Source organism: Lepidochelys olivacea (genome assembly GCF_965140295.1).
Source record: "Lepidochelys olivacea isolate rLepOli2 genome assembly, chromosome: 11".
NCBI lineage: Eukaryota > Metazoa > Chordata > Testudines > Cheloniidae > Lepidochelys > Lepidochelys olivacea.
This window is the reverse complement of record NC_140421.1, coordinates 1,014,581-1,028,844: the sequence shown is the minus strand read 5'-3', so window position 1 is coordinate 1,028,844 and position 14,264 is coordinate 1,014,581. Positions and strand designations below refer to the sequence as shown.

Genomic DNA, 14,264 nt, shown 5'->3' with positions numbered 1-14,264 from the left:
ACTGGTAGGCCCCCTTTCCTGGGTCGTCTGCCCCTCGTCCAGCTGGGTCCCTACCCAGTTAACCCTGGGTAGGTTGGGTCTGCTCAGTTTGTCCCTGAGCCCGGGGCACTGGGACCGTACGTGGCCTCTCTGGCCACAGTGATAGCAGCTCAGGTCACGTTGGTCCCCTCGAGCGGGTCGGAGGGGCCCGACGCCAGGCGTTCCCCTTGGGAGGGGGTTCTCCCTATTTCCCCGCTGGGAGGCCCCCTGGTGACTCTCTCTCTGCATCGGGGGGGGCCTGTTCTTTTGGGACTCCTCCCGGCTACCCCCTGACCGACTGTTCACAAACTCGTCGGCCAGCTGCCCTGCGTGCTGGGGGTTCTCGAGCTTTTTGTCCACCAGCCACAGCCTCAGGTCGGACGGGCACTGATCATACAGCTGCTCCAGTACGATTAGGTCCAGCAGGTCCTCTTTAGCTCGGGCCCCAGCTGTCCACTTGCGGGCATACCCCTGCATCCGGTTGGCCAGTTGTAGGTAGGTGACCTCAGGCGTTTTACGCTGACTCCGGAACCTTCTCCGGTACATCTCGGGGCTCAGCCCAAACTCACGGAGCAGGGCCTGCTTGAACAGTTCATAGTCCCCTGCCTCCGCCCCTGTCATTCGGCTGTACACCTCCACGGCTTTGGGGTCCAGTAAGGGGGTGAGGAACTGGAGCCGGTCTGCAGGGTCAACCCTGTGCAGCTCACAGGCATTCTCAAAGGCCGTCAGGAAGCTATCTATGTCCTCCCCCTCTTTCCGCTGGGCCAGGAAGCACTTATCAAAGTTCCTTGTGGTCTTGGGTCCCCCCTCACTCACCGCAGCCGGCGCCCCACTGCTCCTCAGCCTGGCCAGCTCCAGTTCATGCTGTCTTTGTTTCTCCTTCTCCTGACGCTCCCTCTCCTTCTCCTCCTGCTCATGTTGACGTTGTTTTTCATGATCCTCCAGCTCCTTCATTTTCATCTCCCTCTCCCATTCCAGCCGCCTCCGCTCCAGGGATGGGGAGCTCCGCCGGGAGGATCCCCTGCTGGGTGCCGGGGTCAGGGTGCCCTCGGTATTCGCTGGGCTTCCCCCAACCCCTCCCCCGGACATAGGTAGGAAGGGTCTCGGGATGTCCTCAGCAGCAGTCTGACCCCTCCCAGCCCGGTCAGGCCCCAGGGCCCACGCTGCGTCTGCCGGGCGGCTTCCCTCAGGGACAGGGATCGGGTCATCCAAGCGATCCCTCTCCTCCAGCTGGGCAATCAGCTGTTCCTTGGTGGACCTCCCGATGCGCAGCCCCCTCTGCCTGCACAGCTCCACCAGGTCGCTCTTCAGGCGTTTAGCGTACATCTCCCTGCTGGCCCCTCGCAGGCCGGGCAGCTTCCCACGGTTTCCAGGAAAAGCCCCTCGTGTGCCAGTCTTTCTCGAGGTCACCACCTCTTTGCCAGGGTCGAGCTGCAGATTCCTCCGCCCCTGGGACCGCTCGCTGCAATCCCCCGGGGGACCCTGTTACTGCAAAAGTCTTTCTCTCTGGTCACACATTCCCAGGGGTTAACCGCCCCCCGAAACCGTCTCTCTCTGAATCTTCAGCACGCCTGGTCCCCGTCAATTCCCCTTCGTTTTACTGCTCCCCAGTCACTTACTGCAGGAAGCGCCGTTCACGGGGTGCAGTAGATCCCACCGCTGCCACCAGTTGTCACGGAGTGTGGGGGAGTCCAGGCCCTGCCCCCTCTTCCTGGGATCCACTGAGACTCTCAGCCAGCCAGTAAAACAGAAGGTTTATTGGACAACAGGAACACAGTCCAAAAACAGAGCTTGTGGGTACAACCAGGACCCCTCAATCACGTCCTTCTGGGGGAGCAGGGAGCTTAGACCCCAGCCCTGGGGTTCCCTGTGTTCCTCCACCCAGCCCCAAACTGAAACTAAACTCACCCCGCAGGTTCCCTGCTGCAGCCCCTGTTCACATTCCTGGGCAGAGGTGTCACTTCCCCCTCCCCCTCCTGGCTCAGGTGACAGGTTCTCAGGTCTCCCATCCCCAGGGCACATTCCCGGGTCAACACTCCCCCCTCCCTGCTGAGTCACATCGTCACAGCCACCAAACAAACTGAGGTCTTGCCCCAAAATGTTCCAGATGCCCTAGTCACTGGGCACTTATCAGGATCCCCAAATGCAAATGAGCCCCAGTGGTCCCAGATTGACGAACCCAGCGGTGAGTTGCAAAGGCGATTTTGGGAGAAGAGCTCCAAGTTATCAGCAATCTACCCCACCAGCTCTCCAGGCGTCTTGGAACCGGACTCGCTGCAGGCTTTGAGTGACTCGCTTGGATTAGACATTGGGAAGGGGACAGTTCAAACAACTGGATTTAAACCCCTGATAAGAGAAATTGCAAAGAATTTGAAGAAGTTGTGGGTGGTGCCAAGCAATGAACGGAGGCTTTCCCGTGTATTTTGGACATGTTTATACTGGTCTTGCTGTCTGGAGCATCAACGGCAGCTTGTGAGAATTCCTTTTCTCGTTTGAAAATAATTGTAGCACAGTGACCAATGAGCATGAGCCAGGAAAGAAAGAGAAACCGAATTCTCCTCTCATGTGTAAATGGTTGGACTTCAGAACTGAACCTGGTTGGCTTTGTGCAAGAATTCAGAGGCTATTATCCAAGAAGACGTAATCTTCAGTTCAATGAACAGTCTTTGTTACGCAGCACATTCGGGGTAAGATTGATACTTTTATATTTCAGAATTTTTGAATAATTTATAATTCTTGAATATTCATTATACTGATCACAGGAACACGTATCATTTCTTATCTCATCAAAGTAAAGGAAAGAAAAGGCTTCTGACAGAGACAGCATTGGTCACCGTGCATGAACTTCTGAAGGCAAATACCACCGCTGCTTTTGTCAGTGTCCTAGCTATGGGGTGTTCTCTCTCTCTCTCTCTCTCTCTCTCAAAAAGTGCACTTATTTCCAGTCTGAATTTGTCTAGCTTCAACTTCCAGCCCTTGGATCGTGTTTGACCTTCCACTGCTGGATTGAAGAACCCAGTGTCCAGTATTCATTCCCTGTATATGGGTACTTACAGACTGTGACCATGTCACCCCTTAACCGTCTCTGTTAAACTAAATCGATTGGGTTCTGGTGTCTGTCACTAGAGGCAGGTTTTGTAATCCTTGAATCTGTCTTCTCTGTTTGAACCCTCTTCAGTTTATCAACATCCTTCCTGAATTATGGGCCCCAGAACTGGACACAGGATTCCAGCAGCGTCACACCAGTGCCAAGGACAGAGGTAAAAGAACCTCTCTGCTCCTACTTGAGATTCCCGTTTACGCAGCCCAGGATCGCATTAGCCCTTTGAGTCGCACTGGGAGCTCATGTTCAGCTGATTATCCACCATGACCTCAAAATCTTTTTCAGTCCCCGCTTCCCAGGCGAGAGTCCCCCGCCCTGTGTGCACAGCCGGCATTCTCTGCTCCTAGACGCAGACCTCGACATGTGCCTCCTTCCCAAGCGATCCAGGTCACTCTGTCTCAGGGACCGGCCTCTGCATTCTTTACCTGCCCCTGATTTCTGTGTCCACTGGGGGAGTTCGCAGCAAAGACTTTGGGTTTTCTTCCAGGGCACTGATAAAAGTGTTAAATAGAGCAGGGCCAAGAACCCATCCCGTGGGACCCCACGAGAAGCAAACGTTGAGTGATGATGTTCCAGTTATAATTACATTTTGAGACCTATGTGTTAGCCAGCTCTTAATCCATTTACTCTGGGCCATGTTAATTTTATAGCGTTCTAGCTTTTTAATCAAAATGTCACGCCCAACCAAGCCGAATGCCTTACAAAAGTCAAAGTCCATTACATCTGTGCAGTTACCTTTTATCAGCCAGACTTGTAAGCTCATTGAAGAGTGAAATAAGGTTTGTTTGACAAGACCTATTTCCATAAACCCTGCTTGGGGGAGGGTGTTTGCAGCAGGTAGAGAGGTGCTGGGGCTTTCACCAGTCTTACATGGACAAAGGTTCGCAGCTCACACGACTATTGAAAACTAATTGGAAGAGCGGAGGCTCGAGAGGGGCTGCGGAGCGTGGGTGCTAATTTCCAGCTTTAATTCCCAGCCCTCGTACAGTTTGTCGCTGATTGGGCCTGCATTTGTGAGTGTGTTAACGGTTGATTTTCCAACGTGAAAGGCTCGCACACGCACTGGCAGAGACATAGAGGGGAATGAAAAAGCCAAGCCCGACTAGATCATTTGATGGTGTTTTTAAAAACTCTGGACTTTGGGGCTAATCTCAGGGTTCCTGGGGGTCTGACTCAGGATTTGTGATCTCTTGTAGTTGGCAAGGCTGGGGGGTCACACGCCCCCTGGCCAGGGGAACTGACCGATTTGGGGGGGAAAGCTGCCACGAGCGCTGAGTTTCCCAGCCAGGGCCCCCGCCCCCAAGTACACACGTAGCCCCGCCTGTGCGGTAGGTGTTGGGGAGTGAGGGTCTGCACAGAGGGCGTGTGGTGCCTGGCACTCGGCCCTGAGCCGCGGCGGGACTGGCCCGTGTCCCCAGCCGGGCTCTCGCTCTGCAGGGAGCATGCTGTGTCTGTTCCCCTCGCATGCTTCCCGCGGCTCCACCACCGGGCTGCAGCTGCCTCTCAGAGCCGGCCAGGGGCTGGGCCGCGGTGGCCCCCTCTCGGCCTTGCGGCTAATATGGAAAGGCCCCGGGCCCCCTGGCGATCTTTGCAAGTGGAGCCGCGCACTCGGCTCTGAGTGGGGGAGCCAGGCCAAGGAATGTGACACATCAGAGGGCAGCTGTTACTTCAGGAGGGGGGCAGAGACGGCTCAGTTCTGCCGGGGCTCCAGGGAGCGGGACGGGGGGACGCCGAGGTCTGAGGCCAGAGGGAGCCTGCGGGAGCGGAGGGGGGCTGCAGGGAGCCGCGCCCCAGGTAGGCAGAGGAGCAGGTGCTGGGTCACGGAGCGGAGCTGCGGCTTGATCTCGGCACGGTGCAGCTCCCGGCTTGGTGTGCGGCCTGGGCCCCCTCCGCACGTCTGGCTCCACTGTGCAGGCAGCAACCTGAGACCCAGCCTAAAAATAACCCTGCACTCACCCCCGGAGCTGCGACCTTCGGGGCTTCGTCCGGCTGGGCAGGCACCGAACTGAACGCCACCTGCACGGGGCAGCGGCCTTTCCTCCTCTTGCCTCCTGGCACATGCCCAGCAGCCGGGGGCAGCTCCCAGCACCAAGCTGTGCGGCAAGAGGGAGAAACGGATCGTGGGGGCTGCCCGGGGGGTCCATCTGCAGCTGCCTTGAGTCCGGGGCCCTGGGTACAGGCTCGGCAGGGAGCAGGGCTGCAACTGGCAACCCAGTGACGGTTGAATTCAGCGGCCACGAGCCATGCACCGGGCCCAGGCGCAGAGCAAGCTGAGCAAATCTGGGGAGGAGGCCGGGGGGGTGGCGCGCACGCTGGGGAGGCCCGGAGCGGCCCCTCCAAGTCCCGGCATCCCCCCGAAGCGCGCCAAGGTCACGGCGGTGCCCGAAGCGGGGGCAGCTCGCCCAGCAGCCCCGGTCTTTGTGCGGAAGCTGAAGAACGCAGCCATTGGCACCGGCTGCGACATTCGGCTGCGAGTGGCTGTGGTTGGGAGCCCCCAGCCCCGCCTGCGCTGGTACAAAAACGAGGCGCAAATCCCCCCGCGGGGAGAGGAGTACGGCACCCTGTGGATCCGGGACAGCAAGCTGGAGGATGCCGGCATCTACACCTGTGTGGCCCAGAACGAGCAGGGCGAGGCCATGACCAGCGCCGTGTTGGCCATCCTGGATATGGAAGGTAAGGTCGAGGCGCCACCCGGGCACTTGCTCCAGGGGAGCAGGGTCTGAGGCCAAGGCCCTGGGACGTGTGTGGACAGCTGCCTCTGGGGTGGGGCACAACACCCGCTTACCAGCCGTACGGCCACGCTGGGTATCCACTGCCGGAGTCGCACTTTGCCATGTGAATTTTCACCGCAGCCACAGGCCCCGAAGCGGCAGGCGATGCCCTGGGAGAGCTCTGAGCACCTAGCGTGGTGGGGATGGAGCTGGCGCCCCGGTGCAGGGCTGGGGCCTGTTGTCACACTGGTGAATGTGGCCCTAGGGGGATGGAGACGGGGGGAAGCCGTGAGGGCTGGCTGTGGTTAGAGACTGGGAGAGCCCAGGGGTGGGGGAGCAGGCCCTGGGGGGCCGGTCCAGGGAGCTGGAGAGCCGAGCGCTGGGGCAGAAGGAGAGAGCGGGCGGTGCAGCGGGTACGGGGGGAAGCCAGTGGTGCCCGCCAGACACTGCAGCCCCGACGCCCCTTCCAGCTGGCCCGGCGAGCGGGGTGGGGCCAGCTGAGCGGCCCCACTTAGAGCAGCAATGCCCGAGGGGGGGCCCTTGCGGAAAAAGAGCCCCCCCCCGCCCTGCTGCTGGCCAACGCCTGAGCACCAAACCCTGATCTGTGAGTCCCAGCCAGGTCGCTGCACCTCACGGTGCCCCCCGACTCTGAGCCTGGGGGCCAACACCCGCACGGGGGCTGAGACGAGCTGCCAGACAGCAGAGCCCATTGGGCCGAACCAGCATGGGCCGTGCCCACTGGTCAGTTACAGTGGGGGAGGGGGGTCACCGGAGTGGGCCGTGCCCACTGGTCAGTTACAGTGGGGGAGGGGGTCACCGGAGTGGGCCGTGCCCATTGGTCAGTTACAGTGGGGGAGGGGGGTCACCGGAGTGGGCTGTGCCCACTGGTCAGTTACAGTGGGGGAGGGGGTCACCGGAGTGGGCCGTGCCCACTGGTCAGTTACAGTGGGGGAGGGGGGTCACCGGAGTGGGCCGTGCCCATTGGTCAGTTACAGTGGGGGAGGGGGGTCACCGGAGTGGGCCCACTGGTCAGTTACAGTGGGGGAGGGAGGTCACTGGAGTGGGCCGTGCCCACTGGTCAGTTACAGTGGGGGAGGGGTGTCACGGGAGTGGGCAGTGCCCACTGGTCAGTTACAGTGGGGGAGGGGGGTCACTGGAGTGGGCAGTGCCCATTGGTCAGTTACAGTGGGGGAGGGAGGTCACTGGAGTGGGCCGTGCCCATTGGTCAGTTACAGTGGGGGAGGGAGGTCACTGGAGTGGGCCGTGCCCATTGGTCAGTTACAGTGGGGGAGGGGTGTCACCGGAGTGGGCAGTGCCCATTGGTCAGTTACAGTGGGGGAGGGGTTTCACCAGAGTGGGCCATGCCCATTGGTCAGTTACAGTGGGGGAGGGGGGTCACTGGAGTGGGCGGTGCCCATTGGTCAGTTACAGTGGGGGAGGGAGGTCACTGGAGTGGCCGGTGCCCATTGGTCAGTTACAGTGGGGGAGGGGGTCACCGGAGTGGGCCGTGCCCACTGGTCAGTTACAGTGGGGGAGGGGGTCACTGGAGTGGGCAGTGCCCATTGGTCAGTTACAGTGGGGGAGGGAGGTCACTGGAGTGGGCCGTGCCCATTGGTCAGTTACAGTGGGGGAGGGGTGTCACCGGAGTGGGCAGTGCCCATTGGTCAGTTACAGTGGGGGAGGGGTTTCACCAGAGTGGGCCGTGCCCATTGGTCAGTTACAGTGGGGGAGGGGGGTCACTGGAGTGGGCCGTGCCCATTGGTCAGTTACAGTGGGGGAGGGGGGTCACTGGAGTGGCCGGTGCCCATTGGTCAGTTACAGTGGGGGAGGGGGTCACTGGAGTGGCCGGTGCCCATTGGTCAGTTACAGTGGGCGAGGGGGGTCACTGGAGTGGCCGGTGCCCATTGGTCAGTTACAGTGGGCGAGGGGGGTCACTGGAGTGGCCGGTGCCCATTGGTCAGTTACAGTGGGGGAGGGGGTCACTGGAGTGGGTGGTGCCCATTGGTCAGTTACAGTGGGGGAGGGGGTCACTGGAGTGGGTGGTGCCCATTGGTCAGTTACAGTGGGGGAGGGGGGTCACTGGAGTGGGTGGTGCGCACTGGTCAGTTACAGTGGGGGAGGGGGTCACTGGAGTGGGTGGTGCACACTGGTCAGTTACAGTGGGGGTGGGGGGGTCACTGGAGTGGGCGGTGCCCATTGGTCAGTTACAGTGGGGGAGGGGGTCACTGGAGTGGGCAGTGCCCATTGGTCAGTTACAGTGGGGGAGGGGGTCACTGGAGTGGGCGGTGCCCACTGGTCAGCTACAGTGTGGGGGGTCACTGGTCAGCTGCTCGCAGTGCCCCATGTTCCCGGCTGCCCATGGCATGGGCCACCCCCGGGTGTCAGGGAAGCAGGCAGCGGGGGCTGCTTGGCACTATGCTGTGAGATCCCGGGGCCCCCAGCCCCTGGCGGTCTGGGGCTCGCAGGGGTTGAGGCTGGCTGAGAGGGGCCCTGGCCTGCCTCCCGCCTGGCTCGGGCACCGCGGCGGGAACCTGGTGTACCTCAGAGCACACGTAGGCCTGGCACGGGGGTCCCACCCGCCCGCTGAGTGGCTGGGAGCCTGGTGAGCAAATGGGGCATGGCAGCGTTAGGGTTCATGCCCCGATCCCTGCTCCCACGCCGCCCTCCCCCCCGCCGGTGACTCCTCCAGCGATGGGGGCTGCTGTGGAGACAGGTGGGGGCAGCTTCTGCCTCACTGGCCCCACTGCTGGCACCATGGCAACGTGAAGGGGCAGGATTGGGGAGGGTCCAGGCCCCCCAGCCCCAGCACTGCCTCATGCCCCCATGTCCCTGTCCCAGGCTCACAGCCCCTCCCCGCAGGGTCCCTGACTGCATGTGGGGAATACCCCTGTGCCCGCTGCCTGGGGACCCCAGGGGATTCGGGTCCTAGGGTGGCGGCTTGCACTGGCCTGCTGGGCAGGAGCTCGGAGCCCCTGGGGGGTCAGCCTGGGGTGCCCCTGCAGCCAGTGCCTGGCCTCAGGAGATGGGCAACGGGGCAGGGTCCTAGCACAGCCGGCAGCCGCACAGAGCAGGGAGACACCCTGGTCCGGCAGGGCGCTGGGGTTGGGACCCCCAGGGGCATTCCTGGCTCTGCAGCTGGCTGGGCAGCCCCCTCCCCTCGCTGGGCCCTGGGGACCTTCTCCGGAGCTGGGGGCTAGTTGTCGATGTTTGCAGCGGGGAAGCGGTTCAGCTCGTGCCCCACGGAGCGCGGCAGTGGGGGGCCGTGTTCTCTGGTGCTGTGCGTGCCAAACTCCCTCCGGATGGCTGGGGCCTGAGGAGGGTCGGCCTGCGGGAGGGACATACCACGCTGGCAGTGAGCCATCGCAGGCCTGCTGCGCCCCAAGACGGGCAGAGGAAATAGGTGAGGAGTGCCTACCTGGGGCAGGGCTGCAGGGGTGCCAGGCTGTGGGACGGGCATTGTACGAGCGGAGAGGCGACAAGGAAACTGTTTCACACTGTTACCCTGTGGGGAAGGTGGGGAGCATGCCTGGCCCTGGGAGGATGGGGGGCACCACGTGCTGCAGGGTTGTTCTTGGGGCCCTACCAAATTCACGGCCATGAAAAACACGTCATGGACTGTGACATCTGGTCTTTTGTGGGCTTTCACCCTCTACTATACAGAGATCATGGGGGAGACCAGCGGTTCTCAAAGTGGGGGGCCTGACTCAAAAACGTGTTGCGAGGGGGGGTTTCCGGGTTATTTTAGCGGGGGTCACGGTATTGCCACCCTTACTTCTGTGCTGAATTCAGAGCTGGGCAGCTGGAGAGCGGCAGCTGCTGGCCAGGCACCCAGCTCTGAAGGCAGCGCCCTGCCAGCCCCAACGCAGAAGTGAGGGTAGCAGCCCTGCAAACCCCCCTACAATGACCTTGTGACGCCCCCCCCCCACAACTCCTATTTGGGTCAGGACCCCACAATCACACTGTGACATTTCAGATTTAAATCGCTGAAATCGTGAAATTTATGATTTTTTAAATCCTTATGACCATGAAATTGAACAAAATGGACCATGAATTTGGTAGGGCCCTAGTTAGCCTGGCTCTAGTAGGGGAGGGGATGACTGTATTGCCTTGGGGAGTCTGACGGGAGGGCGTGTTATACTGGGGGGACTGTGTGTGGGACTGCAGGGGACCGTGCCTTGCGGTGTTGGGGGGCCGTGTGTGGCCCTGTGTCGTGGGGGGACCGTGCCTTGCAGTGCGGGAGGTGCGGGGGGACTGTGTGGGGCCCTGTGTTGTGGGGGTCTGTGCCTGGCAGTGAGGGGGGTGCGGGGGGACCGTGCGTGGCCCTGTGTCGTGGGGGGACCGTGCCTTGCAGAGCGGGGGGTGCGGGGGGACCGTGAGAGGCCCTGTGTTGTGGGGGGGACCGTGCCTTGCAGAGCGGGGAGTGCGGGGGGACCGTGAGAGGCCCTGTGTCGTGGGGGGACCGTGCCTTGCAGAGCGGGTGGGTGCGGGGGGGGCCGTGCGTGGCCCTGTGTCGTGGGGGGATCGTGCCTTGCAGAGCGGGGGGTGCGGGGAGACCGTGAGAGGCCCTGTGTTGTGGGGGGGACCGTGCCTTGCAGTGCGGGGGGTGTTGGGGGACCGTGCGTGGCCCTGTGTCGTGGGGGGACCGTGCCTTGCAGTGCGGGAGGTGCGGGGGGACCGTGGGGGGCCCTGTGTCGTGGGGGGACCATGGCTGGCAGTGAGGGGGGTGCGGGGGGACCGTGCGAGGCCCTGTGTCGTGGGGGGACCATGCCTTGCAGAGCAGGGGGTGCGGGGGGACCGTGTGGGGCCCTGTGTCGTGGGGGGACCATGGCTGGCAGTGAGGGGATGCGGGGGGACCGTGCGAGGCCTTGTGTCGTGGGGGGACTCTGCCTGGCAGTGCGGGGGGTGCTGGGGGACCGTGTGGGGCCCTGTGTCATGGGGGGACTCTGCCTGGCAGTGCGGGGGGTGCTGGGGGACCGTGTGGGGCCCTGTGTCGTGGGGGGACTCTGCCTGGCAGTGCGGGGGGTGCTGGGGGACCGTGTGGGGCCCTGTGTCATGGGGGGACTCTGCCTGGCAGTGCGGGGGGTGCTGGGGGACCGTGTGGGGCCCTGTGTCATGGGGGGACTCTGCCTGGCAGTGCGGGGGGTGCTGGGGGACCGTGTGGGGCCCTGTGTCGTGGGGGAACTCTGCCTGTCAGTGCGGGGGGACCATGTGGGGCCCTGTGTCGTGGGGGGACTCTGCCTGCAGTGCTGGGGAGTGGGGGGACTGTGCGTGGCCCTGAGGGGGCTTGTTGCTGTGAGCTCTGTCCGTGCACGGGGGGCAGGAGACCCCCGGTCTGTCGTGGGCGAGGGCACCTTTCATGGAGGCCGACGGCTCTCCCTGAGGTGCTGTGTGCGCCGGGCTCCCCCCTCGCCTGTGCGGCTCCGGGCGACGCTATGTGGTGTCCCCTGACACCGGTCCCGCTGGCCTGGTCAGTTGCCTTCGCTCAGGATTGTGAGCCGGCGACCCGGCGAGGTGGCCCCGTGGAGCCCCGTCTCTGAGGAGCGGAGCAGCCGGGACGCCCTCCCTGACGCAGGCGTTGAAAGTCGTCCTGCCTGGCCGCTCTCCCTGAGAACTGGGCCTGCCGGGCGCCTGCTGGCACCGACCAAACCCCCACCGCAGCAGCGAGGGGTGCCAATCCCGGCTGGACAGTCCCGCAGGCTTCACCACCTGACGTCACCTTTAATTCAGGATTGATCTTTAACTCCGGAGACTCCCGGGTTGGCCACGTTACAGCAGGTGGCTGCTTCGGCAGGGGGCCCCGGGGCTGCGTGGCGCACGGGGGGGGTTGGCGAGGGCCAGGGGCTAGCGAGTGGCAGCAGGCAGGGTGGGGCTGGTGGGATCCCTGGAGGGCTTGGACACTGAGCTCCTGAGGGGCGCAGGGGCCGGCGGGACGTGGGGCTGCTCGGCCCAATGGGCGCGAGAAGGCAGCAGCAGCCGTGGCCTTCCCGTGCCGGGCAGGAGGCTGCGGAGAGGGAAGCTGCCATAGCCAGTGTGTGTGAGGGCCGTGGTGCCCGTGGGCAGTGGGGACAGAGGTGCGGGAGGGGAGGAAGGGCTCAGAAGCCAGGCCCATGCTGGTGCTGTTTACTGGAAGAGCTGGGGGCGGGGGGAGGCTGGTGCTGGATTGGGGGACTCCTCTGGCCCCCACGCTTTGTTCTGCGGGCCCCACAGCTGATGGAGGCGGAGATGAAGCCGCTGGGTGGCTGACCGCAGGGATTCACCGCGGGAGTGGCAGCTGGGGGAGATGGAGGGAAATGCCCTGCCGGGGCAAAGGCCCGGAGACGTGCCCCTCTCCGGCCGGGGTGGGGCACAGCTCAGCCGGTGTCTGACTGGGCTGGGTCTGGCCTGGGGAAGTGGGGTGCCTGATTCTGCCGGCCCTGTGCCATGGGCACCGTGGGCATCGTGAGCGTCTGGCACTCCCAGCTGGGAGTTCTGCCCTTGCTGGCCCTGGTGCCTTCGACCCACTCCCAGTCTGGGCTGAATGGGACCCCCCGGCTCTCCCCTGGGCTGACTTGGGGGGGCTGCCTGGCCAGGGTGAAGGAAAGGGTGGGTGTAGATGTGCCCAGCTCCAGGGCAGAGCTCGTGGCTCTCGGTGTGGGATGCGTGGGCCAGGCTGGCAGGTCCTGCTCAGCGAGCGGCAGCCGCTGGGTGCCTAGACCAGGGACAGGGCGAGTTACCACGTCTGCCTCTCCCCGTCCCCCTTCCCGGGCTGCAGCGTAAATCCTGGGGGGGCAGGGGGCACATGGAATACACATCTCCCCCCAGGCTCCAGAACCTGCCCCCCGGCCCTGGCCCTTTCCTCGCTGGGCCTGCCCTGGCCCCAGCGACGCACACCCCAGGGGGCTGTCAGGCCCTGGGCCAGCACCCACCCCCCGCTCTAGAGTGGGCCAGCTGCCGGGCCAGACATTGCCTGAGTGCCGGGGCTTCAGTACCACCTTCTGCCCAGGGCCCCGTTCCCCCCCGCCCAGGTCACTGCCCTGGGGCCCTGCCCCCCCCCCCAGTTACTGCCCAGGGCCCCGTTCCCCCCCGCCCAGGTCACTGCCCTGGGGCCCTGCCCGACCCCCCCAGTTACTGCCCAGGGCCCCGTTCCCCCCCGCCCAGGTCACTGCCCTGGGGCCCTGCCCGACCCCTCCGGTTACTGCCCAGGGCCCTGTCCCCGCATCCCCCCCATTACTGCCCTGGGGCCCTGCCCGACCCCCCCAGTTACTGCCCAGGGCCCCGTTCCCCCCCGGCCAGGTCACTGCCCTGGGGCCCTGCCCCCCCCCAGTTACTGTTCAGGGCCCCGTTCCCCCCCGCCCAGGTCAGTGCCCTGGGGCCCTGCCCCCCCCCCAGTTACTGCCCAGGGCCCTGTCCCCCCGTCTCCCCCCCGTTACTGCCCCGGGGCCCTGTCCCCCCGTCTCCCCCCCGTTACTGCCCTGGGGCCCTGTCCCCGCGTCCCCCCGTTACTGCCCCGGGGCCCTGTCCCCCCGTCTCCCCCCCGTTACTGCCCTGGGGCCCTGTCCCCGCGTCCCCCCCCCGTTACTGCCCCGGGGCCCTGCAGTCTGTGGCCCTGTGGTGTCCGTCCCTGGCAGCCCGTTGGCAGCGCAGGGCGCTGAGCGGTGACCCTGGCCCAGGCGCTGTGACCACCGTCACCAGTAGCCTGCTCCGATACCCGCCAGGTCCCTGCAGCGCGTCGACCTGCGGGCTCTGCAGCTGGGGGTCGGTAACCCCCATGGCCTGCCCCACGGCAGACCCTGCTCCCTGCTGGCTCCCGCTCAGGCCACGCTGCGGGTGCCTAGCACCCGGCGGAGAGGCCCTTTGCCTGCTCAGCCCGCAGGCCCTGCCCCATCACCCACCGTTCAGTGCCTTGTGCCGGGTCGCTGCCTCGGGCCCCATGCTGAGCCGGGGGGTGGGGGGAGCCGCCCGCGGGCTCGGGGGAGCCAGAGACAGCTGGGGCTGGGGGTCGGATCAGCCCATTCCCCACCCGGCTGGTGCAGGACCCTGCCCCGGGCTGCGTCGTGTGGGCTCTGAGCAGCCGACTTGCCGGCGTCCCAACCCGACAGGGCTTCCCCGTTCCTGGGCCCAGGCCCCCCGGGTAAGGGGCTCTGCCGCCCGGCCAGGGCTGGGCACGTCAGGCAGGGGAGCGGGCGGCCGTGCCGAACGCACAGTCACTGACCAGGGCCAGGGGCTTTCTCCAGCCCTCCGGCTGTAGAGCGAGCTGCTCTCGGGCCGTCCCCGGGCCTGGGCTGGAGGGGACCTGGAGCCAGAGCCCTCCAGTGTGTGAGGGGGGAGTGGGTTCCTGGGAGACCCCACTGCAGCCCCTGGCGGGGATGGAGCAGGGCTTCCCCGGCAGGGACCCCTCCGGTGCTGGGAAGGGGGCAGAGGGGGCACACGCCGGAGGCAGCAGCCTCCGGGAA

At 64.4% G+C, this 14,264-nt stretch overlaps 1 protein-coding gene across 1 annotated transcript in view; it reads left to right on the top strand.

Moving 5' to 3' along the window:
* The first annotated feature begins 5,252 nt into the window (after positions 1 to 5,252).
* SPEG (striated muscle enriched protein kinase) overlaps positions 5,253 to 14,264 on the top strand; it is a 114,467-nt gene continuing 105,455 nt past the window's right edge. Inside the window, exon 1 of the mRNA XM_084644059.1 lies at positions 5,253 to 5,794. Coding sequence (XP_084500185.1) covers positions 5,365 to 5,794 — 430 coding nt within the window. The 5' untranslated portion in view covers positions 5,253 to 5,364. The remainder of the gene's footprint in view (positions 5,795 to 14,264) is intronic.